Raw genomic sequence first — 26,359 nt, 5'->3', positions numbered from 1 at the left:
CCCAAATTACTGTTTTAATTGCAAGTCTAGATATGTAAGTTGAATTTGATTATATTATATAAATACTAAAATCAAGTATTCGTAGCAATATTTGAGGTTAAAAAAAAAATCGGAACTTATGGCCCTGCTCTCCCCTACAAATATCTATATGTATAAAATCGAAAGGTCACTCACGAAATCTCAGAAACTACATGTGCTAGGTATCTCAAATTTTGCACAGGAGTTACTTATATATCGCTAAGACGGGAATTTGCAATATTCGACTTCTAAGGGGTTGTTTTTGGGGTTGAAAGTTTGTATGAAACTTCGTTACTACAAATGCTAGGAGTCTCAAATTTTGCATGGACGTCACTTATAGGACGTACGACGAAGGTACTCATGGAGACAGAAATTAATAATTACGTGGTTCACGCAGGCGAAGACGCGGGCGGGCCGCTAGTTTCTTATATTATCAACACGAAATATGCATGACATGTTATGGACTTCTTGCTGACATTTATTGATTTAACGCAATATATATGTCCCATTATTTCATTTAAAAATGGCAAATAGAAAATTTTAAACGTAGTATACTTAAATAAAGTACTTGAAAATATTTACTTAGCTAAATGTTAAGATGTCAAGCACAATTACTTTGTATTGTTTATTATTTTTTACCATGACCGATTTTTTAAGTTTATTTTATAATTGGTAAAATTATCTTTTAAGTAATTTTGTTATTTAACTATTTAAAGATAGTTGTGCTTTAACTTTTTTGTCAAATTTCAGATTTATATTCATAAGATGTTTTTAAAATTAATGGAGAATATATTTAAAGAAAAACCTACTCTCTAGAATAAATTGCAAAGATCAAAGGCAATTGCAAAAGTTAAAATAAAAAAAAAAACACATCTACTATACTCCCGAAAATTTTCACGTACGAAAAAGGACCCTAAATATATTCACCAAATAAAGTATAAATATGTAAATTTCAAATAAGGTCCTTTTTGAAAAGTGAATAATTCCATGTAACATTTGAAGCAAGGATATTGCTGAAGTTTTATTCTTCAAAGAATAAGGTTCAAAATGGGTAAAATTATATAGATTTTCGGGAAAATTATTTTACCATTTCAGTACTTCATTGATGACAGGTGTTCAGGACTAATATAAAGGGAACCAAACACAAATATTTTTTTATTTGTGCTACAAATAAGTTACTTTTGTTGTCGCTAATACTATGAAGATGAATTGTGTATTTATTGTCGTTTTGATGTACGAGTGTAACAGACTTAGGTGTCTATTATTATTGTAGAGTTGATAGCAAACACCGCAATATAAGCTTATATTAAATTTTTTTTTTCTGAAATAATAATGACTAAACACTAGCTAGCACTTTTAAATTAATGTTAATGTGTTAATTTATGTGATAAAGTGAGTATACTCACAATATTTTACTTCTGAGTGTTATTAGAATTCCAAGTCACATTAGCACCTTTTAAGCACTCCTTCATATGATCAAATAAATTTTTTTTAGAAATCCATTAAATGTTACTTTTATTTTTTAAATTCTTATTGCATACTTAGGAAAGAAGAATACTTATTTAGAAAACGTCTAAAAAATAAAACGAAGCGAGATTTGAACCTACGCCTGTTGGAAAACATCCTTGAAAGGTTTCTAAGAGGCGCGGATTCCACAACCGATACTTTAAAATTTTTATACATTTCCTAAATAAGTATTAGTAAATATAATTTTTCTTGTAACATAATATATTATATTTAAATACAGTAACAAAATCTTATTTCTTAAGTAAAAATTCCCTAATTCCATGACAATATATTGGAATGTAGTTGTCCCAATCGATATCAATAGGATTGAAAGGAAAAATACGTTTATCTGATGGAGAGAGAGATTCCGCAAGATTTCTTGTTTTCTGTGATTGTATTATTATACTATTAGTTATAAAAAAATGCAGCTTCTCGCGAATTATAACTAATTTACCAACTGCTTTCACGTATCTGAAAAAAAAAATGTTTATTTTAATTAAATTATTAGCTTCACGATGTATCCCGCACACAGCTGGGTAGGCAGAGGGAACGCAGTGTCAAGACACTCCGTTCCCCATTTTCTGCCGGATTCTGGAGGCATTGCGTGTTGAGTGGCAGAACTCAACGCTGCGCTTTGCCTCGACGCCAGAGCGAAAAAAAGTACATAAACGTAAATAAATATTTCACTCCCTAGAGTGGGAATCGAACCGACAACCGTCGCGTTACAGTCACACCCTTGTGGCGTATTTTAATTAGACATCAAAAGAGGTCGTTGAATTGATTATTACCTGCATTTTTTGCCTGTTAGCAACAAAAAAAAATCCGCAATATATGCAGGAATTGTCTCCATAAATAAAGCTATGAGGAATACAATTAACTTTGACGACGTGAAGCGTACAAATGGTAGCGGTATATCATCTGAAAAAAGTAAGACAGTAATTTTTAAAATATTATAATTAGGTATATATTTTAAGGAAATATATCCATCCTATATCTTATAAAACAAAGTCGCTTTTCGTGTCTGTCTGAACTTTCTAACTCTTCTTCTTCTAAACCACCGAACGGATTTTTATGCGGTTTTTACCATTAGGTCGAGTATTTCTCAGGGAAGGTTTATATATAGTTTATTATTTGTACATTCTTATGTAAATTAACATAAATACGATAAATGTGTATAAAGTCCTACCCGTTGAGACACTTTCGCGCATGCGCTGCTTTAATGGTAAGTACTACATGAAAATAATGTACTGGAGTATTGTTTCACTTAATAAGATCTACAAAAAAGTCAGCGACAGCATATTTTTATCTTTTAAGGATAACGTGTAGTGATCATATTTCTGTCTAAAAATAGTAATTTCAATATATTTTTTATTGTGAGGGATATTTCTCCATAATGGTATTAATCCTTATTCTTTAAAATACTTTAATAATTTTCTACGTTAAACGAAGATAAAATTTGCTGTTTACACTATTTTGAAATTGCGAATAGTTTTAGAGAAAAACGCATTTAATTGTTGACACATCACGCCGTTGACTCTTCAGTTGTGCCGACTCAAGTTTTACTTATCCCTTACTCCCAGCATATAAATAAGTATATTAGTTACGTTGGCTATTTAATGTAGATCAAAACTGTCTTTTACTGTTTTTCATTTTAATAATTACTTTAGAAGTTGTTACAATATCAAAACATCCTTGCTGCGAAATGCGCCCCGCGACGTTTTGCTTATACAAGCGCGTCATGAGCAGTCATCGGTAGTTCAGTGGTAGAATGCTCGCCTGCCACGCGGGCGGCCCGGGTTCGATTCCCGGCCAATGCATTCTATTTAATTTTCCTCACAGGCAGCCACGTAGTGCTTGCTTTTCACCAGGGACAGAATACCCTCTTAAGCATTATTTAAAAACCCGCCTGCCTCTATAGCAACGAAGATTTAGATGCGTTTGCACGTATTGGATAATTGGAGTTGAATGTATTATTTCAGCGCGATATATTTGGTTTCATATTTTTTGTAGTAGTTATTAGTAGGTAGGTTTTTGTTTATAATTTCTTCCGTTTAAAAATAGTCATTTAACTATCTAAAAATAGTCATTTAAATATATTTTAATAAGTACTTGAAAAGATTAGTAGCACAGATTTAAAATCCTTGCCGAGTAAAACAATTGGAAAATCCTTATTGAAACTACGAAAATGCGGGTTGCATTAGAGTTTAATTAATTTTCACATTATCTTAAGTGCTTTGCAAACATACATTATATGAATAATCCAGTAGTAAAAGCGGGCGAAGCCGCAAGGGGGTCGCTAGTTATATTATAAAGCGGAAATAATAATAAAGCGGCGGAGTTTGTTTGTTTGTTTGTTTAAAGTTTAAACGCTAAGATCTCTGGATCTACTGGTCCTTGGTTACTTTCTGTTTTTTGTACGAAAGCTGCATTCTTTAGGAGTGCTATAGACTATAACACTATGCATGTAAATTGTGTGTGTGTGTGTGTGTGCAAGGTTACTTACAAAACTTATTTTTATAGGAATCGGCAATTGTTAAATCGCTAAGTTTTTGCATTCTAAGAGGATTTCTGCGGCTACTACATGAATTATATACTGGCACATCTTTCGTCCTGTAAATATACAAGATATGAGTTCATAATAAAATAGAGACGCTTGTGCGAATTCTAATGGGAATGGGAAAGAACGTTGAAAATGAAGTTTTATAATCCTTGAAAATTTTATTTGCGACAAGCTAAGTTTCAGGTTATAACTTGTATTTCTATGAGAACTCCATTATGACTAACATTCATATTTTATCATGTTTATCACACTTAAATTATTTTATCATAATTAGTTATGTTAACTGTGGCATTTATGTGGGTTCGATCCCCAATCGAGGAAGGAAATATTTATTTAAATTTATATTTTCATTTCTTCGCTCTGGTAACGAAGTTTGCTTCGTTCCTCCGACGTTGAGTTCTACCACTCAACATGCCTCCAGAATTCGGCGGAAAGTGGGGAACATACGTATGTATCTGTGATTTTTTATTCGATTTGGGTTCATTACACTATACTTAAAATTTTACTTCAATGTAGTCGGTTAAATATTTACGCCTTCCAGATTTCACTAATCATAAAAATGAAAAACATCACATAATACGCGAGATATAATAAATAAAGTAAATATAAAATTAATAACTATAATAAAATATTACCATTTGCATTTAGCAGCTGCAACTATGATTGCATTAGATACGTAATCAACAGGTATCAAATCTAATGTGTTATCAGCACTTGTATGAACGACGCGATTAAATCCTTTTCCTGCTGCCACTATGAGAGAAGTAGCTCCAAACCAATTATCGATCCACCCAGACAGAGGTTCCGATATGCTGGGCGATACTGCAACGTTATATTGTTCAAGTACTACACATTTATAAATTTTGTAATAAAATCAGACAAGGAACCTCGTGTTAAGACACTCCGTTCCCCACTTTTCACCGAATTCTTCTTCTTCTTCTTCTTCTTCTTTATTACTATTGTAATAAATTAATAATTAGAAGCCACTGTGACGTAGTGGGATAATTCTTAATTGTAAATGCAATAGTTGGTTATGAATTCAATCCCCATTCACTAGAATGACTGATTACATTTGAATTACTTTCAATTTATTGTCCATGTAAAACAAACTACAGCTGCGTGTGTACTTATATATTTTCCTAAAAAAAAACTCATTTATAATATTATTTTTTGTAATAATTTTAAGATTTTATATCTTACCTATTGAAGGTCTTACTATAACAACAGGAACATTTCCGTGACCTTCTACTATAACATTTTCTGCCATTGCTTTAGTAAACGCATAATTATTTGGCTTGCCCCCTGTAACACCATGGTACCAATATAATTATAACATTTAATTATAAAATAATTGATCAATTAAGATATTTATTTACCAGTCTATTTTTATATAAAAATCAACGAGAAGTCACGTTGTTTGTATGTTATTAATAGCTTATAAGCACGTGTCAAGTATGACATGTGATTCTGGTATTGAAAATCTAGCTTTATTACTATAAAGCTAGATATAGTGAAAGTGGTATGATTTTTTGTAAGTATTCATGAGATCGGAATTTAAACGACCAATAATCACGTGCGCCAATGACGTACATTCAAATATAAATAGATTGTTTTATTTATTTATAATGTTCCTATTTTAATATGATGTTTTTAAAAATTTGCCTCTAGTGTTTAAAGTTTTGGAATTTGTCCTTAATAATAAGATAAGGAGACGAATTACAAAAAGCTGTTGATAAAATAATTTTGAATGTCAATCTATTCAAATATATACTATCTATAGCAGTTCCAGCACTAATTCCACCATCAGGCCTATCGCATGGCTGGATGAAGAGCTCAGAGAGTAGTGGCCGGAGACTTGCAACCCAAGTATTGTTTAAGGGTTTCTATTACATACAACTTGATTCTAACATTTACCGTCTGAGCTCTTCACAGAACCTTTCTAGGAAGTTACCGTTATTAATAATTTAATTAATGATAGTAAAATATTAATTTTTAAATCGTCATGTGGATCTAAACCTACAGTTAAAAAGACAGTACTGCCGAAAAGAGTTATCCAGATATTCAATGGTTTTTTATTTAACATAAAAGTTTCTATTATTTTATAACAAAGTAATGGTAGCTAAGATTACATGGATTTATATAATGTTATTTCCACACATTTATATATTTAAAAATTTTTTGGACATAATTGTAATGTATGGAAAATTTCATAATGAAGCCTTAAAAGAAAATTTTAAATAACCTGAAAGCTGCTCTGATCAAGTAATTGAGGTAAATGAAGTACCCAAAGGTACTTCATTTACCTCAATTATAGGTAACATAAAATACGACTTACCAATTAATTCTTTTATTAGATTTTCATTGAGTCCATTGTCAATTAAATTTCTAATTTCACTTAAAGTTTTAGACACAGGATATGTTTTTTCTTCTATTATTTTTTTGTCCGCATTAGAAAATGCCGTTGAAACGTACACGAAACTCTGAAATAAAATAGTTTATTAAAAATACATACATATATATTTTGCGAGTTAAAATAACAAAAATATTAAATTAATATGTGTATATAAAAAATTGTATATACATACAATAGAGCAAGGGCTACCAATACTTCAGTGGTGGAAGTGTAGTTTTTTTGTATTTTTTTTTTCGCAATTTCAAAAATATAATCATTTTTTAATGTATATATAATCGAAAACTACCTTTGTTAGTAGTTCAAAATAGCAACGAAAGATTGTAAATTTTCACTTTCGATACTGTCCCTAGATACCCTCCACACGTTTCGCTATACTTATAAAGAAAACGTTTTAAATTTTGATCGTAACGGGATTGGAACCCGCCCTCTTTGGAAACTGTCCAAGCGCTCTGACCAACTAAGCCAGCCATACGTTCTCATCGAGATAATTTATTAGTATTCTCTCATGCCAAACGGAAGCGGTTAGCGGAAATTACGAATTACTAAGAATACTTATGTATTCTTTATATTTAGTTCAATATAAATATTTTCGTTTATAAAAATTAAATTAAGGAATATAAAAAATATATACGTGTAGTTTCATCGTTTTTAGCTAAAAAAAAATATAAAATAGTTAAAAAAAACTCTAAAACAATAAAACCGACTTTAAAACTATTCTTATATAAAAACTAAATTATAGAAAAAAATATTATAATTACTTCAAGGTAAAGCAGTGTTTTTTTAAAGAAGTAGCTTTTATATACATTCATAACTCGAGATGAGAAATAGAATTTAACGTCGCGTATGCGCTTGCCAGGGTGAAGACATAAAACTAAATATATTATCAATAATTATATTCATACTAGTGGACCCGAACGCGGCTACGCTCGCTGGAACTATATGAATATTTGTTAAATATATTTATGAAATTATTTACAGTTTTCAATAGAGAGATGCATTAAGCAAGCTTTTTTTGGGTGACGTTTTCTAACAACAAACTTTGCAAGTGGTTGCTTAGCAACGCCGGTTGTTATTAACATGGCGGAATAAATTGTATGTCAAATTAATAAATATTTTAATATATTGGTATATATCGAAAATATTACATACCTATATGAGAAAAAAAGTACCCTATGTTCATCCCGGGACCCTCAAGTATCTCTATATGAGTATTTTATCACAATTAAATTAGCGGTTTGGCCCTGATTGCATAAAAGACAGACAGACAGACAGACTTTCGAATTTATAATATAGGTATGGATTATAACTTTGTAATTTAAATCTGACATATAATATTCCTAATTAAAAACTAATTTAATATTTATTGGTTTATGCCTCAGTCAAAGCGAGGAATTGAAAATATTAAAAGTATTTCTTATATAAATAGTCAATTCCTCGTGGTAATCGAACCCACAACCGTCACGTTTAAAGTCACACGCTTTTGCCTCTACGTAAGAATGACAGCCTCAATTTAGTTTATAAATGCTTAGTTCATAATATTTTAGTGGTGCAAAAAAAACAGATATGTATATGATAATTTTTTGTTACTTCCTACGCACGTGCATAAGCACGAGGCTATAAAGCCAACATTCACACTGTTACAAGTAAAAAATACATAATAATTAATTTTAATTTGGAAGTTGTCATACTTATATAAATATTTATATTATTTAATATTAGCCCAAGATTCCATGGCCCCCAGAACTACCTAAGTCATTTTAGCAAAGATTACAAATTATTTTTAAACAACCGGTATGGTATTTTTTCTTTTTACACTCGAGTGCTCGACAGAAAGGAGAGCAATTTGTCAGTCTATGTATAGTAGAGCTAGAGACACAACAAGTTGAAGGCACAAGGAGGATTATGAAATGTGGAACTGAGTGGTTTTAATTTAATATATATACGCGTAATGCTAATAACATATTATAATGGGGGATAATAAAAACACTAAAATCTATTCAAGTAAATTTAACTAAATTTTCAAGTGTTGACTTACCTTTATATTTTTCATATTTTTGCAGAAACTAAGTGTATGTTGTGTTCCATCAACATTAATATTCAAAGCAATATTGAGAGGCTCATTAAATTTGACCGTTGCAGCTAAGTGGAACACTCTTGATACCTGTACGTGTATAAGCATACTATAATAAGCGAATAATAACTGGCCATCGCGGCGCTATTGTAGAGCTACGAGTACACTACAAATATGATGGGTGGGAGTTTGATTCCCGCTGTATGATTAGAGGAATGATTACATATAAACTCTGTTCTGATGAGGGATGGGATTCCACCACCCAATATATAATATATTCGGGTGGACGAGATTGACTTGCACTTAAATTTTCTTTTAAATAATTACTTCAAATAAGCAAAATTATATACAAGTCTTTGTTGCGCAGCTGCCAAAATATTTTACTATACACAAACATTGATTGTCGGTGCAAGCCCACTCGTGGGCACTATGCTTGAAGATCATAGAGGCCCCGTTCAGTGGGGTAGACGAGGAGCTTAGAGTTAAAACACTCCAATCCAGATATAAGGCCAAATTTTCTAAGCATTATGTGTTGAATAGCAATACTCAACGCGGTGCTTTGTCTTGTTACCATAACGAGGAAATAAAAATACTTCAATTAAAAGGAGGACGAATCGAATACACAACCGTCGAGTTTAATGACACACGTTGATTTGGGCCATGACGGTCTATTATTCAATATTATTGGCTTTTTGAACTTTTCAAATATGACTAAACGAAGATAGTTTTAATAATAAAACACAAAAACTTTTTACCGTATCTATTAAAAGATGTTTGTCTTCAACTGTCATACCAAGATCAGGTAATGAAACATCACCTCTTATAGGCACGATCTTCAAGAGTGCTTCAGGATTTTCACATTTTATTCTTTTAAATATCTGTGAAACAAAAAAAAGTTCAGTAATGCCTAAGCTATAAAACCCAATGGCGCCATACTATATCAGATTTAGTTTAATTGGAAAACCACAACCTAAAAAAAATATTAATTAATATTTTTTTAAGATTTCTCAGCCAGGGCCCATTTTAAGTTTACAGGGTTCTTTAGGAAGATGTGTGTATAGATTATAAAATTATTTCATTGGTTCAGTATTATTTTCATGTCTATAGTAACGCAATACGATGAACCGATTGAAGTATAATCAAAATTCAACTCGTGTCTTTACAACGCCACATATGAAAAAACAAATATACTTATTTACTTATTATACACAGACTGACAAATTGTTTTCCTTTGCGTCGAGCACTCGAGTAAAAATACAAAAAAATTATCATACCGGCTGCTCAAAGATAATTTGTAATCTTTCCTCTATTGACACATTTGCCTTCTCACGTATAAGAATATAAATCTTATTTATTCCTGGACAGCTGTAGAGAAGTTTTTCTAAAAGAACCTGAAAATATAACATTCGAAATAAATTTTAATTAATAATCTCGCTTCTTTACTTCTTCTTCATTTTAGTATTACTGATTTCATTATTTGCAATCTCAAGACTCAGCATTTTGCCGTTCCTTGAGGTGGAAGCGTCATCACATTCATACATCTCCTTGTTGATGATGTGCTAGCTATTCTCTAAAAATATCAGCACCCGAAAGTACCTTTTTCATTTTATAGATTAGCAAACAACTTTAGGAGTCACTGACATATCACACCAAAAAATACATTTTTTACAATAAAAAAAATAATATTACGGAGAATAATAGAAGACGAACCTTTCCCAGAAATCCAGTGCCACCGGTTATAAACACGGATTGTCCCTCGTAGCAATCAGCGATAGGTTGGTAAATTTTCATTTTGCAAAACTGAAGACATAGTAAGTTTTATTACTTAATATTTTTGTTCCCAAAGTGGTATATAATATAAGTCAACTAATAGAATGAAGTCAAAAAATCAGGAACCAAAAGTGAAATCAGTAACTTCAGACAAATAAATGTTACGTTCCCTACTTTCCCACAAATTCTTGAAGCACTTATGGCATAAATGTCTATTTTGAAATAAATAATTAAGATTTTATTATCAAAATTTTTCTTAATTTGCAGTTCTCCAAAAAAGTAGGCCTTTTCTGGTAAAATAAATATTTTTTGAGATACGTAAAGAAATTTTAAAATTTGCATGTTATATTGTTCGTTTATTCTTCTTCCGTCTTTAAATAGGTTACGCTAATTTGACAAATAAATGATATTCATCTATTCTCATAATAATAAAAGAAAAACTAAAATCAGAGCTCAGTTATTTCCATTAAAAGCGAAGCCGCAAGTAAAAGCTAGTAAGAATATAATACATACTGATACTCACTTGACAGTAAAATAATATTATAACACAAAATTTAATTTCAAATAATTAGTAATAAATGACTGTATCGTTAGCTTGTAATATTCAGAATAGACTGAAATATAATTTATTTTTTGTTTATATGTATATAATTATGCATTTGCATAATTATATAAAAATTAGCTCTTTTTAAAATTATATATAATTTGAAACGTTTTTAATTATCTTTTTTTTTTTTCAACTGGATGCTTTGTTCGGTATATTGTAGGTCTTTCCGCCCGAATTAGAGACATTGCATATTAATCGACCCAATTTAGTAAAACTCAACAATGACGTAATAGATTGTGGAGTCAATTCTCATACAAAAAATAAACTATTTTTTTCAAATTTTTGTAATTTTGTAAGTAAATATTATATTTAATGCAACGCCCACCATTATAAACATACAACTTCTATTCTATATTGTACTTCTGCTCTTTTACATGGTTCCGGATTTCAAAAAAAAAACGAAACCCTTATGTAGTATAATTGTAGAAAAAAATAATTACAAACTTATAATCTTTGTTTCTTTCATCTAAAATTAATGAATACGTCGGCAAACTTAAGTTTGTCAGCTTTTATTAGTTTTATATAATTCCCGTTGACATATAATCCTGAAATTATATACGGAATCAGTATGAGAATCCGACTCACATTTGACTGTTTTTTTTTATATTAGATTTAAAAATATATATGTAATAGGGAATATACGAGTATGAATCAAACTTATACAGCGGAACGATATCAGAATACAAAGAACGATATATTTTATCAAGATTAAATTTGGCTAACTGGTACTGAATCAAAAAAAGTAGTAGGTTATTTATTTAAATTTGTGATTAATGCAAAAACTAATTCTCAATGTAATTAAAACGGCATTTTAAGTAAGAATTCAGATGGAAGGACGAATGGACGAATGAACGAACGAACGAACAAACGGACGAACGAACGAACGGACGAATAAATGTGCACATTCGTTCGTCCGTTCCTTAAGCGAGTGAAGCCCCACGTTAGCTGCTAGTAATATATATATAAGAATATCATCTTTCATCGATCATATTCACTATTCTTATAGTTTAGCTATTCTAAAGCAGTAAGCATCGACTGCAGCAGCAGCTTTTATAATATAATTTAACATTTTTTTAATATTTTTCAGCGTTGAGTTTCATTTCACACGCAATATCTCGAAAATTCGACAGAAAGTGGAGAACGGAATATTTTAACACTAGATTCTCACAGTTTACCATGCTACATACGGGAAAAATTGTGAAAAAATTAGGAGTTTAATAAAATAATACTACAATAATTATAAAAAAAAACCAATTGCAAGTCTCATTATAACCGTAGGAATAGTTTTTTAAAGTGCGTACAAACACACAAACAATTTTAAAATTTAAATTTGTTTTTCTGTCCGCCCGGGGTAAGTCCCGTACAGCTGAGAAACATCCCTTAATCCAGAGGATGTCCTGACTAATATCTGTCCGATATTTGTTTGTGGGCATACGGGTACGCGACCCCGGATCCTCGAGCCGCCACTCTTACATCCTCATCCAGTCCGTAAGAATGGTGTCCTAACTCCCCCCTTCCCCTCCTCTTTTCCTTAGCACTCTCCTTTTACCTATCCTACCCCTTCTATTTCCCTCTCCCCTCGGTTTTTCCCCACAAAGGGGTTTTGGAGGTCAGACGGCAGTCGCTCCATTTAAAAACCGCCAACCGCCACTTAAATGAACCGACAGAACAAAAGACTGGGTACGGCTAGGGCGTCGCCGCAAAACGACGCGCAGGCACATCGCCCTACACCTGCGACAAGTGGGCAAGGGCTACCGTGTCATGTACGGGCACGGCTAAAGACGCTAGTACCCAGACGGAAACTCCGCTTTGCAACGTGGAATATTGGCTCTCTGACCGGACGATGCAGGGAACTCGCAGATGTACTCATGAGACGTCGAGTCCAGTGTGCCTTCCTCCAGGAAACACGCTGGAAGGGCAATAAGTCCCGTAACATCGGACAGGGTTACCGGCTTATATACACTGGGTCACCTTCGGGTAGAAACGGTGTAGCGGTAGTGCTTTCTGAAGAGCTTCAGAATGGGATCCTTGAAGTTGACCGTCGCTCCGACCGCTTGATGCGAGTGAGGGTACTGATTGAGGGCGTTATCACAAACTTAATCAGTGCCTATGCTCCCCAGGCGGGATGTAGCGCGGCCGAAAAGGAGACATTCTGGGAGCAGTAAGAAGGGGTGCTACTTGCTGTGCCGTGTACCGAAGTGGTCTTAGTTGGGGGGGACTTGAACGGGCACGTCGGTAAGGCTGCTGAGCCGTATGAACGTGTTCACGGGGGTTTTGGGCACGGTCTTCGCAATGCAGAGGGAGAAAACATTCTGAGAACCTGTATTGCGTCTGATCTGGCCGTCGTGAATACGTTCTTCCAAAAGAATTCTCAGCACCTTATCACGTATAAGTGCGGGTCCCACTCAACTCAAATAGACTACTTATTGACCAGACGGTGTCATATGGGCAGGGTAACTAACTGTAAGGTCATTCCAGGCGAAAGCCTAACGGCCCAACATCGTCTTTTTGTCATGGACTTTAACGTCACTCCGAAGAAGAAAGTAGCCGAGAAACGTAGGCCTCGGATCAAGTGGTGGTTGCTGAATGGACCGATGCAGACCGACTTCCTGGCAGAGGTGAAAAGTCATAATCTTTCGACTAACACCGAGACTGCTCAGGATGCTTGGGATCGGGCTCAGTCGGCAATCATTGCGACAGGCAGGCGAGTTCTTGGCGTTTCTAGGGGAGGACGTGTCATCGACAAGGAGACATGGTGGTGGAATGACGAGGTCCAGGAGGTGACTCGTGAAAAGAAGGCTGCCTTTAAGAAGTGGCAGGAATCCAACTCTCCTGAAGACAGACTGGAGTACACAGTAGCTAAACGTGCCAGTAAAAGAGCTGTAGCCAGAGCCCGCAGTGAGAGTTTGTCACCATTGTATGATAAACTTGAAACTGTGGAGGGGCCGAAGCTCATTTACAAACTGGCACGTTCCCGGGATAAAGTGACGCAAGATATCGCAAAATGTCTTTGCGTCAGAGATTCCCAGGGCACGCTGCTCTGTAATCATGACTCTGTGAAGGAGAGGTGGAGAAGCTACTTCCAGGAGTTGCTGAATACTCAGCACCCATGCAGTCTTCATCACGACCCACCGCCTAACCTCGGACTTATTGCCCCAATAACCCTTGACGAAACACGTAATTGCCTTCGACGCATGAAGAACGGAAAAGCGGTGGGACCTGACGACATTCCGATCGAAGCGTGGAAATCGTTGGGCTCTCTTGGTGTGCTCATGCTTACTGACCTTTTTAACCATATCTTGAACACTGGTAAGATGCCGCATCAGTGGCGGCTTAGCTTTATTACCCCTATTTACAAGGGAAGGGGCAGTGTTCAAGATTGTGGTAGTTATAGGGGCATTAAGCTTATGAGTCATACCATGAAGCTCTTCGAGCGCATGATCGACCTCAGGCTCCGCCGAGAGTGTACTGTCTCTGTGTCTCAGTATGGATTTCAACCAGGATCGGGCACCTTGGACGCCATTTTCGCCCTCAGAACTTTGATGGAGGCATACAGGGAAAAAAGGAGAGCTCTGCACGTGGTCTTTTTAGATCTGCAGAAGGCCTTTGACTGTGTGCCTCGTCAGTGTATCTGGTGGGCATTGCGATCCAAAGGGATCCCTGAGGCCTATATTGAGATTATCAGGGGCATGTACCACGATTCCGCTTCTATGGTTACGACTGCTGTTGGCGACACTAGACCCTTCCCGATTACAGTGGGGGTTCACCAGGGCTCGGCTCTTAGTCCGTTCTTATTCAATGTAGTGCTCGATACTGTCTCGGCTCACATCCAGGACCAGCCTCCATGGCTGATGATGTATGCCGATGACATAGCACTCATTGCCGAGAACCGACTGACGCTGGAGCGTAAAGTGAACCTCTGGAAGGGTACGCTTGAGAACGGCGGTCTTAAACTAAATGTGTCGAAGACAGAGTACATGGCCTGCGGGAGCCGGGACTCGAGCACCATCCTTATAGGTCCTGAGCCAGCCGTTAAGTCGGAGAAGTTCAGGTACCTTGGATCCGTTATGCACGAGTCTGGAGGCATCGACCACGATGTCCATGGCCGGATAAGCGCTGCTTGGGCCAAATGGCGGGAGGTCACTGGTGTGGTCTGCGACCGCAGAATACCGCCCAAGCTCAAGGGGCTGATATACAAGAGCATCGTCCGACCGGTTCTTTTATACGGCAGCGAATGTTGGCCAGCACTATCTCGGCACACTCAGGAGCTTCACGTCACGGAAATGAAGATGCTGAGGTGGATGTGCGGCGTAACGCGGTCTGACCGCATACGCAACACATTCATTCGAGGTAGTCTTGGGGTCCGTGACGTAGCGGATAAGCTCCAAGAGCGTCGCTTGAGATGGTTTGGCCACGTTACGCGCCGGCCTAAGTACTATGTCGGACGCAAGTGCCTTGCTATACAAGTTCCTGGGGCGCGACCTCCCGGACGCCCAAGGAAGCGCTGGTTGGATGTCGTGATGCAGGACATGAGAGCCAATGGTCTAACCACCGAGGACGCAAAAGATCGTGCAAAGTGGAGTAGGTTAAGTAGGAAGGCAGACCCTGGTAATAGCCGGGATTAATGCCAGGAAGAAGAAGAAGAAGCTGAGAAACATCCCTGATGTTCATTGTGTGTCGTAGGTACATCGATAGATATGAAATAACCAAACATTTTTCTATTAAATACGACAATTTTTGCGAGGAAAATCATATAAAATTTAAAAAAAAACGATTACGATTTATTAAGTGTATAACAGTATAATCATTCTAAAGTAACCACTATAATAAAATATCTTATTAGAGGGTCCAAAAGTAATAAAAAAAATGTAGTATCTACATCTCATCTGTATAAATAAAAGATTAATATGAAATATATAAAATCGAAAGGTCACTCACTCATCACGAAATCTCAGAAACTACAAATGCTAGGAATCTCAAATTTTGCATAGGAGTTACTTATAGGACGTAGGTGCTCGCTAAGACGGGAATTTGCAATATTCAATTTCTAAGGGATTGTTTTTGGGGTCGAAAGTTTGTATGAAACTTCGTTACTACAAATGCTAGGAGTCTCAAATTTTGCATAGACGTCACTAGGACGTAGTCATGGAGACAGAAATTAATAATAACGTAGTTCACGCGGGTGTAACCGCGAGCGGGCCGCTAGTATTAAATATATGATAAAATGTAAATTAAAATACATTTATAGTAGTACGTGGGACCTGTTCTCCCAACAAGAAGTTTAAAATTATGCATACACGTGGATTGATAAAACTATGTTAAAAGAAAAAAAAGCACCCGCGTCGACGTCCTTAAGTGACGTCAATGTTTTATATAGTCCAATAAATATTTTTAATATTTTATAATTATCATAACTGTTTATGTGGCCATCGTGGCGTAGTCACAAACGTGTGAGACGCGTTACAGGTTCGATTCCCACTCGGTGAATAAAATATTTAATATTTTTATTTCTTGCTCTCGTAACGTGCGTGTTGAGTGGCGGTTACTTAACGTTGAGCTTTATCTTTTTTTGCGTTAAATAAAAATACATTTAAATTTAATTATATATTAATTATTGTGAGTTCAAATTTAATTTTATTTTTATGTCTTCCTTAAAAATTTTAAAATTATAAGGTGTTTTTCCTGTTAGAGCGTTTATTTAATGTTTATTTCAATGGTTTGTTGAAAACCGCAATGACAAAGGCAGCGTCATATTATATTTAGGCATTCAACGTTTGGTACAGAAATGTGAAATGTGGCTTTATTAACGATGAAATATATTTTAAGGGAATAAATTGTTAGCCCCCGACGGAACTACTGGGCGTCTACGGGAACGTATCTCAACAATAGGTTCCCTCTGCCTACTGTGCGCGGGGTACAATGTGAAGCTGACATTAGCGTCACCAACGATTTAATACGATTCTTAAAAAAATCCATGTTTATGAAAATAATGATAATGATGATAAACGGCATTTATAATACAAATGTACAGAGATTTTTAAAATAAAATTATTCACGTATTCGCCCTACAACTTTCCCTATCCTGATGATTGCGTTTCCTACCAGACGACGCATTTCCTCCCCAAGATTAGATAGTGACACAGTGTAAGCAATTCTTTCATATTAATTTTTTACACTGTATTTTTTTAGATGTATGTATTTTTTTACTCTATGGTAGCGTATAGGAGATAAGTTAAGTAAAACTCTTATTAGGGTGAAGAAATGAAAAAAATTAAAATCTGTTTTTCCTGTAAGAGCGTTTATTTAATATTTATTTCCATTTAGCCCACAGTCGCGTTTAGAGTCAGTAAGTAATATCTGCAGCAGATCATTGTTCAGCAGACCAAAATAGAAGTTCTAGTGTTTTTATCACAAAAAAAAGATTTAAAAAATGTTTTGCTAACTTGCCTAGCAGATATTTTTTTTTCCAAATTTAAATCGGACATCTCAACAGTAGTTCTCTTATTCTTATCATATTTTTTAGGGTTCCGTTCCTCAAAATATATAAACGAAACCCACACAATATAGGATCACTTTGTTGTCTGTTTATCCGTCTGTCCACAACGCGCGTCCACGGGGGCCGCTGGTATATAATTTATGTTTAGATATAAATTTTATTTTTACTCATATTATAATGAATCATTCGATGTGATATGAATATACCTACATAATTTATTTTATTCTCATTATCATTTTACAAAATGCATTAATAAACATTTTGAAGTCATCATCGTGGTATAATGGGACAACGTCTGAGTGTAAATGCGATAGTTGTAAGTTGGGTTAGATTATATGTAAGAAGTGGAGAACGGAGTGTCTTAGCACTAGGTTCCTTCTGTCTACCTTTCTAAACGAGAAAAAGTGAAAAGTTAGCTGGAAAAAAATATTATGCCATTCGTTGCAATGTAACGTACCTACTTTTAACTATTTAGAGTAGGAAAAATTAGAATTATATATATTTTTTACACCTAAACTATTTATCTCGTATATCGGGTGGAAGTGGCGGAGCTTAACGCCTAACTACGCTTTTGCTCGCCATAGTTCATAAATAAAAAAAAACAAATATATCATTCCAGCAAGTGGTAATCGAATATTTGCCTTTACAGTCACTGTTATACCACTGCGCCTACATGACCTTTTATTTCTAATACATATAATAAAAAAAAAAATCACTTCCTGTGACTCATCATAGATCTTATTAATAACAACGCAAATATAAAATAAGAATTACCAACATTCAAATAAAATAAACTAAAATTGCATACAAAACTGACCTTTAAAGTGATGCGCTTAGAATCATTATTACTATATTATTTTAATTGCATATAATTTATTGTATTTTATCAGTCAGTGTCACATTGTCTCTTTACGAACACGTTATGTGTAGGTAGGTAGTGGCAATAAACAAAAAAATGAATTTTCTACTTCACAGTGTAATTATAACCGTAAATGTCATATTTAGTGAGTGTATTGGAATTTTTCATGAAAAATCAAAAATAGTGTTTCGTCCAGACAGAGAATACTCTCAATATTTTGGGTACACTGTGCTCTTGACTGCAAATAAGTAAGTTTTAATCTGATTTCGATTTTCGATTTTATAAGTTGCCTTGAATGTTTTTGCTAATCTTCTTCATGCTTTCTAGTATGCAGTAAGGTAGGAAAGAACTTAGTTAAATCACTCCGCTCTCCGTTACTTCTGGTGTTTATGTTAATGTCAAGCCTATTTGTGTATGCGTGTTATAAACTCAGAAAAAGTTACACTAATTTTTATTTGAAGTAGGTACATATATATTTAAAACGAAGTTATTCACATTATTTATTTATTTCACGACACTTTTTTAAAATTATTTTTCTTTTTAGTTAACCTTATTCTCCTTGACTACCATGCTATATTCTGTATACACAATAACCAATTTTTGAGATATTGCGTGTTGATTGGCGGAACCCAACGCCGAATTTTGTCTGACAATTCATACCCTCGAATAGGGACCAAATCCAGAAGCATCGCATTAACTAATCACAGTCAGACGTTATCAAGGAAGCCGTTTTTTTTTCTTTCATTTAATGAGAATATTTACTAATTTCAACCGATTATATGCATTGTTGCAATGCTATCAGCATTATAACAACTTATGTTCTTTAATGATATGTTTACTTTTTTAATCTTTATACATTTAAATTAGACAAAGCTCTCTTAATAAGACATTAAGTTCCATTAATTAATTAATTGGGGGACGGAGTGTCATAGCACTTCTTTTCGCCTACCCAGCTTATATATAATTTATATACTGTTTGATGTTATGAGAGTTTATTGGCTTTATCTTGAGCAACGCCTTCAGAGCGTAGATTGAATAATACCCACGAATATGTATCAAACCTAAGACCACTTCGACGCCACACGACGACCACATCGAGTTACACTTGCATATAAAACTTTTTGCAAATTAAACGATCGTCGGAAGCTTATATTAATTATATCTTTGTTAATACAATGAATAATACTAACAATCGTATGTAGATACCTAATGCAAACCCAGCGAAGTTATAATGAAATACTTCCAAACCGAAAATAAAATGTAATAGCATTTTCATTCCTAATTATACTTTTAAAACTAGTAGTAAACTTGAAAATTCATATACAAAATATATATTTATATTTATATTGCTATTTTATATTTGGACAAGCTGGGAATCGAACTAACAATGTCCGTCACTTATATTTTTTTTACATGTTACACGTTTTCTTTCGTATACCCCATTTAAAAAGGAGACTTATGTACTTATAGATAATCCGATTTCGCTCGAACTTAACAGAATAAATGTATTTATATTTGATAAAAAATATGTAAATATAGTCTTTTCTGTCAGTGGGTATCGAATCCACATCCACCTAGCTTACAGTACCATACTTTCCCACTGTGCCATGATGGTCTCAATTCGTAATATACGTCGTATAAAGGAAAACGCGTGTGACAGATTTATTTTACTTCTAAAGCCCAAACCAATTAAATAAGACTCGGGGGACAAGTATCTGTGTAACTTGAATGAATTACCAATTACAATACGGATAAGGAAAATCCATTTTACGTTAAGAAAATGCGGTGCTATTTGTGAAACCGTCGTGAAACGGTGGGATTGTGAATGGATGTACACGATGGTGGTGGGTTCGATCCCCAATCAAGGGAATTAGTTTCATTTGATAGTAATACCACTTAGAAAGTAACAATTAGAAAATTGGACGGAGAGTGGTGGACCCATTTTTATCTTGATATTATGTTGCTTCTGCCTACTCTGATATATGCAGGACAGCGGGATAAAAACAGCGTGAACCTAATAAAACAATTGTATAATTAAATTATTTTTTATTTCAGGCTCATAGTTGGCGCTCCGTTAGCTCAATATTCCTATCGCAACGTGACATCTGGTTTCATATACTTTTGTCCCATTACTAACTTGGATAAAAAAAATGTTACTTGCCATCCCTTAGGACATGATAATGATGGTAAGATTTTTTTTATTTTTATGTTATTTAATTATGTTGTTAGTTGAATTGACCCTCGTGAAGGGGTCCAAGTGTGCGACTGTAAGCCCAACACGACCACAATGGGTCAATGAAAATAATTCATTCCCGCAAGTGGGAATCGAACTTACAACAGTCGAATCTATAGTAAATCACTATCCCATATCGTTGCGACGGCCTCTAAATCACTATTCTTATTTTTGTTTCAGTCCAAAGTAGATTATCCAGAAGACTTATATTAAATGCAGATTTTATTAAAGATGACATGTGGTTTGGAGCGACAATTGGCGTTGTACCAAATGGAAAGTTAATGGTAATTTATTTTCCTTTTTAATTACAAAATTTTAGTATAAACGTAATCTCGGCAGTCAGTTAAAATATTAGTGTACACGTGATGTGAGTTTGATTTAAGCTTAATATGCTTCTTATAAATTGAAAGAAAAATTTAACTTAAGTCATCATCATCACCATATCCTTTCGACACCCACTGTAGGATCCCCCAAGGACTCCAAGACAATGGATCATGGTCAGAGTTACTGTCTGACAGTGAAATAGTCTAATACAAAATTCTTAGTTATTTCTATTTATCAAGGAGGTGAAGCCGCAGGTTAAAATTGAATATTATAGCCAGTTTTAAACCGACAAATAATCAAATTAATTTTTTTTCTCAAAATATTAACAATTACATTAAATTAAAAAATATATTCGACCTAAAAGTGAAGTGTTTAATTAGAACGATTTTATTTTCAGATGTGCGCTCCGAGATGGAAAAGAGATTACAAAGACACCCACTACCTTTCAAACGGTGCTTGTTATATGCTTTCTAAGAGAACCAGCTCTATATTATATCCACTCCAGGAAAATAGTAAGTTCAAAATCTTCTTCTTCTTTCTTCTTCTTATCTATTAATATTATATAGCGGAATATTATATATGTAGTTAAACGCACCTACATATCTCGGGAACTTATGTTTTTACTATTGTACTTATATATTTTTTTTAAAGTGACTTCAAGAAGTAAACTGAAAAATATAAAATACATTTACTTAGAGTAAAGAAATAGTGTTTAGATTTAGTTAAATGAAAATTATTAAATAAGTGTTTTTTATTTGTTTAGTCGATACTAAGCAAAACAAACAGGCTTAGTAATTTGATACTGTGGTAAGATACTAAGGTGTTGTAGCATTAGCTCGACACGATATGTATTACTTTATGTTAAGTAAATTTATTTTTTACCATTTAGATTCATGTTTGTTTTATTTTCTGATAAATATTATTTTATTTAATGATTTTAAGTTCTGGGTAGTTCCAATAAAATAGAATCAGCTAAATAGAGTTATTCGTCCATTTGTCACGTACACATTCAATACAAACTTAAGACGTATATGGTTTTCTCATGACAACACGGAAAGCACCAGTTTTCAAATAAAAAGAATCATCAAAATCGGTTTACCCAGTCGAAAGTTCTGACGTAACAAACATAAAAAATATAGTCAAATTGAGAACCTACTTTTTGTAGAAATTGGTTAAAAATAATTAATCTATACTTATAAATAATATTACTTTATCTCTGCTTTACAAGATCGTCAAGCTTACAAAACTTCAGGTTTAAGAAAGGAATATGGAGAATATGGTATACATCAAAATTTTTATGCTTACGGTCAAGCTGGTTTCTCTATGAAGGTGACCAATGAAAGCGTAATTTTAGGTGCACCTGGACTTTTACAATGGACAGGTAAATAATAGTAACTGAGAGGTAGTTTGTTTTGGAAAACAAATTATGTTTAATTGGTTTTCTTGTCCTGTTGGACAGGCTTAATTTAGATTTGGACTTAAATCTCGTTTGGGGGGGAATCTGTATTCTTACAATTTTGCTCACTCATGGGAATGAAATATTTTCTTGTCCTCACTCTTGGGCGGTACGTGTATAACGGAGTATCGTAATACTAGGTTCCCTCTACCTTCCTTATTACATACAGGTTACAATAGAAGTGGTATAGATATTTTTTTTTTATGTACGATATTTTTTAGCTTACGCTTTATCCTCCGTTGTAGAAGAGGGAACCTGGAAACCTAGTAAGATACTCTGTTCCCATTAAGACTATCCCGTCCCTACTTTCCGCTGAACTCTGGGGGCATAGCGTGTTAAGTGGCGAAACTTAACGTCACGCTTTGCCGCATATATATAAGTATATGTACCAAATATAACTCAAATATATTTAAAAAAATATTTTTAACAGGTAATTTTGTTTTCTTTCCTAAATGAGATATTTTGTAATTTTTTCCTTTTTGGAATACCCCAACTTTTGTTTTCCTGTTTTTAACTCTGTCATTATTAATTTTACTAAAATTAGAACTAAAATTATTTTAATTAGATAAACTTACATGAGTTATTTCTCAATACCAATTAATTCCAGGTGGAGTAGTGGGATATTCATATCTACCGGAGACAGAACATGTTAGTTTACAGGAAATATCTAATCCGTATTTCACATACGAATTAGGCCCAGACAATTATTTTGGTATGGAAAATTATATTCTATTTGATATTGATAAAATTTCTATAATCAACTTATAAAAAAGCAATGATGTGAAAATTGATGAAACGCTATATTGATAATCTTAAGTATATGTATAATAATTTAAAGAATGTTAGCTTATTCTCGACTTTTAACTATTTTATAAATTTTGTCATTGAGTATTCCTAGATGATGGATTGCATCCTCAGAATACGACGGCTTACTGCAACCACTCTGAAAGAAGGATGTGAAAGAAGAAGAATGAAAGAAAGATGAGTGCTGTAGTGATGGGATCTTCTCATTGAATATAGGGAGCCAGTTTAGCTGATCGAGTCCGCAATGAATCTTTTCATTCTTACATAGAATGGTAGATACCAGCAAGTGAGAATAAAGGAGAACGTGCTCAGTTAGTTTGGACATAACTAGCGAACGATTGATGAAAGAATGGCAAAAAACGGTTTACGAAGGAAAAGTAGTAGTAAGAGACCCCTCGGTTGATCTTCAAAAACGCAAATACCGGATGTATGTGAAGGGCATGTAAAAAGTCCTCATGGTCCTTCTTGAGTGGACAAGGTGAAAGAAGTATGCAGAGATTGTAGCGTTTGGTTACCTTGCTAGGGTAGGTAGAGGATAAAGCGTAAAACTATTATATATTAATTCTTTTCATAGGATATAGTGTAGAATCTGGTATTTTTGAACCAGATGGAAGCACTTTATATGTCGCTGGTGCACCAAGATCTAAAGGAGGATACGGACAAGTACGTTTAAGTTAAACATTAATAGCAATTACTTATTTACTTTAGTGCAAATAATCTTGATGAATTTTGAAAAAAATTTTAATAAGAAGTTCAGGAACAAGTATCTATCCAAGAGATGAAATAATCTGTTAACATATAGACTTCTATATTATTCGTTCACAATTGTAATAATGATGATTATAATAATAAGCTGTATTGCAATAAATTGAATTTTGAATGAAATGAAATGAAATTTGAATTTAATTGCTATGCTAGACTGAAGTCCGTAAGAATATTAATCATAATATATATATATATATATATATATATATATATATATATTAGTCATCGTCATCACGTTAACCTTTTGTCAACTGGTGGACATAGGCCTTTTAATATACTTTGAGGCTAAGTAAACAAATTTTATAAAGCATTTTACTATAAATTGTTAATAAAAAACTAAAGAGAAAACCATTAAGCTTTCTAGACTACTTAATATATCTATTTTGGTACAATTTTAAAACAAAAGACGTAACTGCAGAAATTGTAGTCTTTATTAAAAAATAATGTTTTTGCCATCACAGGTTTTCATATTTAGTCCACCTGTCGTAGAAAATGAGCCCTTGCATGTAAAGGCTAAAATCCAAGGTCCACAATTGGGAGCTTATTTTGGAGGGGCACTGTGTTGTGTGGACATAAACGGAGATGGACTCTCGGACTTACTGGTTGGTGCTCCCAACTTTGTCAAGAAAGACAGTGGTCTTCATTATGATCAGGGAGCTGTTTTTGTGTACATGACTAAAACTGATGAGGAAAATGTTAGTAATTTTTTTAACTAAATTAGGTTTCTAATTTTTTTCTTCTTACCTCATAAGACAAATAATATAAAAATATTTTATATGTAATCAATGAAATATTTAAGTTTCTACCTAAGAAAACTAATATTATGTTGAAACTTAAGAGAGCAGCGGATCCGGTAGCGTTTCCATCACTGTCTGTCAATATTTTCTATCTTCTCTTTTTCTTCTCTATTCTCATCATTATTTTCTTATAATTTTTCAGAATAACACATTCATTCTTTCACCTGTCGACTACGTAATAGGTTCTAGTAACAGTGGCAGTCGATTTGGCAGTGCTATTGCTAACTTGGGGGATGTTAATGGAGATGGATTTAATGGTAATAAGTACTTGAGATTGCATGTTTGATGCTATAAAATTTGAAATCGGGTATAACAGTATGTTCCAGTTTTTTTAGCCTTACGCATTTATATGTATATGGCATATAAAAAGTTAGGCGGAGAGAACATATGTAGTTTTAACACATCCATTCCATATTCAAACACTTTCTTTCTTCTACTTCCTTGTTACTCCGTTCCCTAGTCAGATACTTTCGTTGCCCTTTCAGATACTTCTATATCCCTATTACCACCAATTTTTAAAGCATTGCGTGTTGGATGGCCGAACTCAACACCGCATGGATAGAGCGAAAACATGAATAAATAAAACCATGAATAAATAAAATTCATCGAGTAGGAATTGAACCCAGAACCTTCACGTGCATACTAATGCCCTTGCATCACGATGGCCTCAATGACGAAATAGTTCTATAGATACAAAAAAATAAATATTTTTGTTGTAGATATTGCTATAGGAGCGCCATGGGAGGATGATGGAAAAGGAGCTGTATACATATTCAAAGGAGAACGGAACGGTCTAAACCCTCAATATCTACAAAAGATAATGGTAAAAGATTCTAAATCATTTGGGTATTCTATCTCAACTGGTTTGGATGTGAACGGAGATAATTGTAATGGTAAGTTCTTAGTTATGATAATTGTAATGGTAAGTTAGAAAATATATGCTTTGAACGACGACAATTTGATGAGAACGTATGGCTTAGTGGTTAGATCACCTGGGCAGTTTCCAGGAGGCATGGGTTCGAGTCCCGCTTCGGTCAAAATTTTTATACGTTGTCCAAATAAGGATTTTTCTTTCGTAAGCAAAGTTGTTTGAGGTAAGTGGGGAGAGTCTATTAACATATTATCACTTAATCCTAAGCTTCCCATTATTTAAAGTAAACTAATTACTTGAAGCTAATTCAATTATTTTTAAATATTTTATTTAATTTTTACAGAACTTTCAATTGGTGCATTTAACACGAACGCTGCATACGTTTTCCCTTGCATACCAAGCATGTACGTAGAAACGTCGATATATGTGCCCGACATCACGAATTTACCGCAAAATGCGACGAAATTCACCGTTTTGTTCTGTGTCAAAGCATCACAATTGAAAACTTGGTCACACGTCAAAAAAGGTGTGAGGAAATCATTTTCTTCTTGCTTTTATAGTTTCGAGACTAAAATAGATATGTAAAAACCACTTTTACATACATTAAGTAGTTTAATGTTAGTTAAAGTACAATTCAATTACATAGAAACAATATACAATTACATATGTGTTGAGTGGCGGAACCTAACGCCGCGCTTTGCCAATGAAATCTAACTAACAACAGTCGCACAAACAATCGCGATTACAGTATTTCCCAGCTCGGGTAGACACAGTGATTGTTGTTTCCGCCATTCAATCACCAATGTGAT

At 34.0% G+C, this 26,359-nt stretch overlaps 2 protein-coding genes across 3 annotated transcripts in view; one reads left to right on the top strand and one right to left on the bottom strand.

The window, feature by feature from the left end:
- Positions 1 to 1,525: 1,525 nt before the first annotated feature.
- On the bottom strand, positions 1,526 to 18,360 carry LOC146528577 (putative fatty acyl-CoA reductase CG5065). The gene is made up of 11 exons (XM_085203497.1): positions 18,259 to 18,360; positions 10,279 to 10,368; positions 9,843 to 9,959; positions 9,324 to 9,446; positions 8,533 to 8,658; positions 6,420 to 6,564; positions 5,285 to 5,386; positions 4,720 to 4,906; positions 4,028 to 4,134; positions 2,313 to 2,442; positions 1,526 to 1,995 (listed from the first exon to the last, which is right to left on the bottom strand). The coding sequence occupies exons 2-11, from the start codon at positions 10,357 to 10,359 to the stop codon at positions 1,776 to 1,778; spliced, it is 1,338 nt and encodes a 445-aa protein (XP_085059623.1). The 5' UTR covers positions 10,360 to 10,368; positions 18,259 to 18,360; the 3' UTR covers positions 1,526 to 1,775.
- The window catches only part of LOC146528574 (integrin alpha-PS3-like), a 33,996-nt gene continuing 25,964 nt past the window's right edge, over positions 18,328 to 26,359 (top strand). Inside the window, exons 1-11 of one of the 2 annotated variants that reach the window (XM_085203485.1) lie at positions 18,328 to 18,548; positions 20,356 to 20,486; positions 20,714 to 20,817; positions 21,255 to 21,369; positions 22,086 to 22,238; positions 22,921 to 23,025; positions 23,692 to 23,780; positions 24,344 to 24,577; positions 24,822 to 24,936; positions 25,399 to 25,572; positions 25,894 to 26,076. In XM_085203485.1, the coding sequence (XP_085059611.1) occupies positions 18,397 to 18,548; positions 20,356 to 20,486; positions 20,714 to 20,817; positions 21,255 to 21,369; positions 22,086 to 22,238; positions 22,921 to 23,025; positions 23,692 to 23,780; positions 24,344 to 24,577; positions 24,822 to 24,936; positions 25,399 to 25,572; positions 25,894 to 26,076 (1,555 nt within the window). In that variant the 5' untranslated portion in view covers positions 18,328 to 18,396. The remainder of the gene's footprint in view (positions 18,549 to 20,355; positions 20,487 to 20,713; positions 20,818 to 21,254; positions 21,370 to 22,085; positions 22,239 to 22,920; positions 23,026 to 23,691; positions 23,781 to 24,343; positions 24,578 to 24,821; positions 24,937 to 25,398; positions 25,573 to 25,893; positions 26,077 to 26,359) is intronic. The other variant, XM_085203484.1, reaches the window with a different exon arrangement.

This window comes from Heliconius melpomene, chromosome 19 (genome assembly GCF_056956725.1).
Source record: "Heliconius melpomene rosina isolate 202511_hmr_F chromosome 19, ASM5695672v1, whole genome shotgun sequence".
NCBI lineage: Eukaryota > Metazoa > Arthropoda > Insecta > Lepidoptera > Nymphalidae > Heliconius > Heliconius melpomene.
Note: the sequence above shows the minus strand (reverse complement) of the source record. Positions and strands in the feature narration are given on the sequence as shown.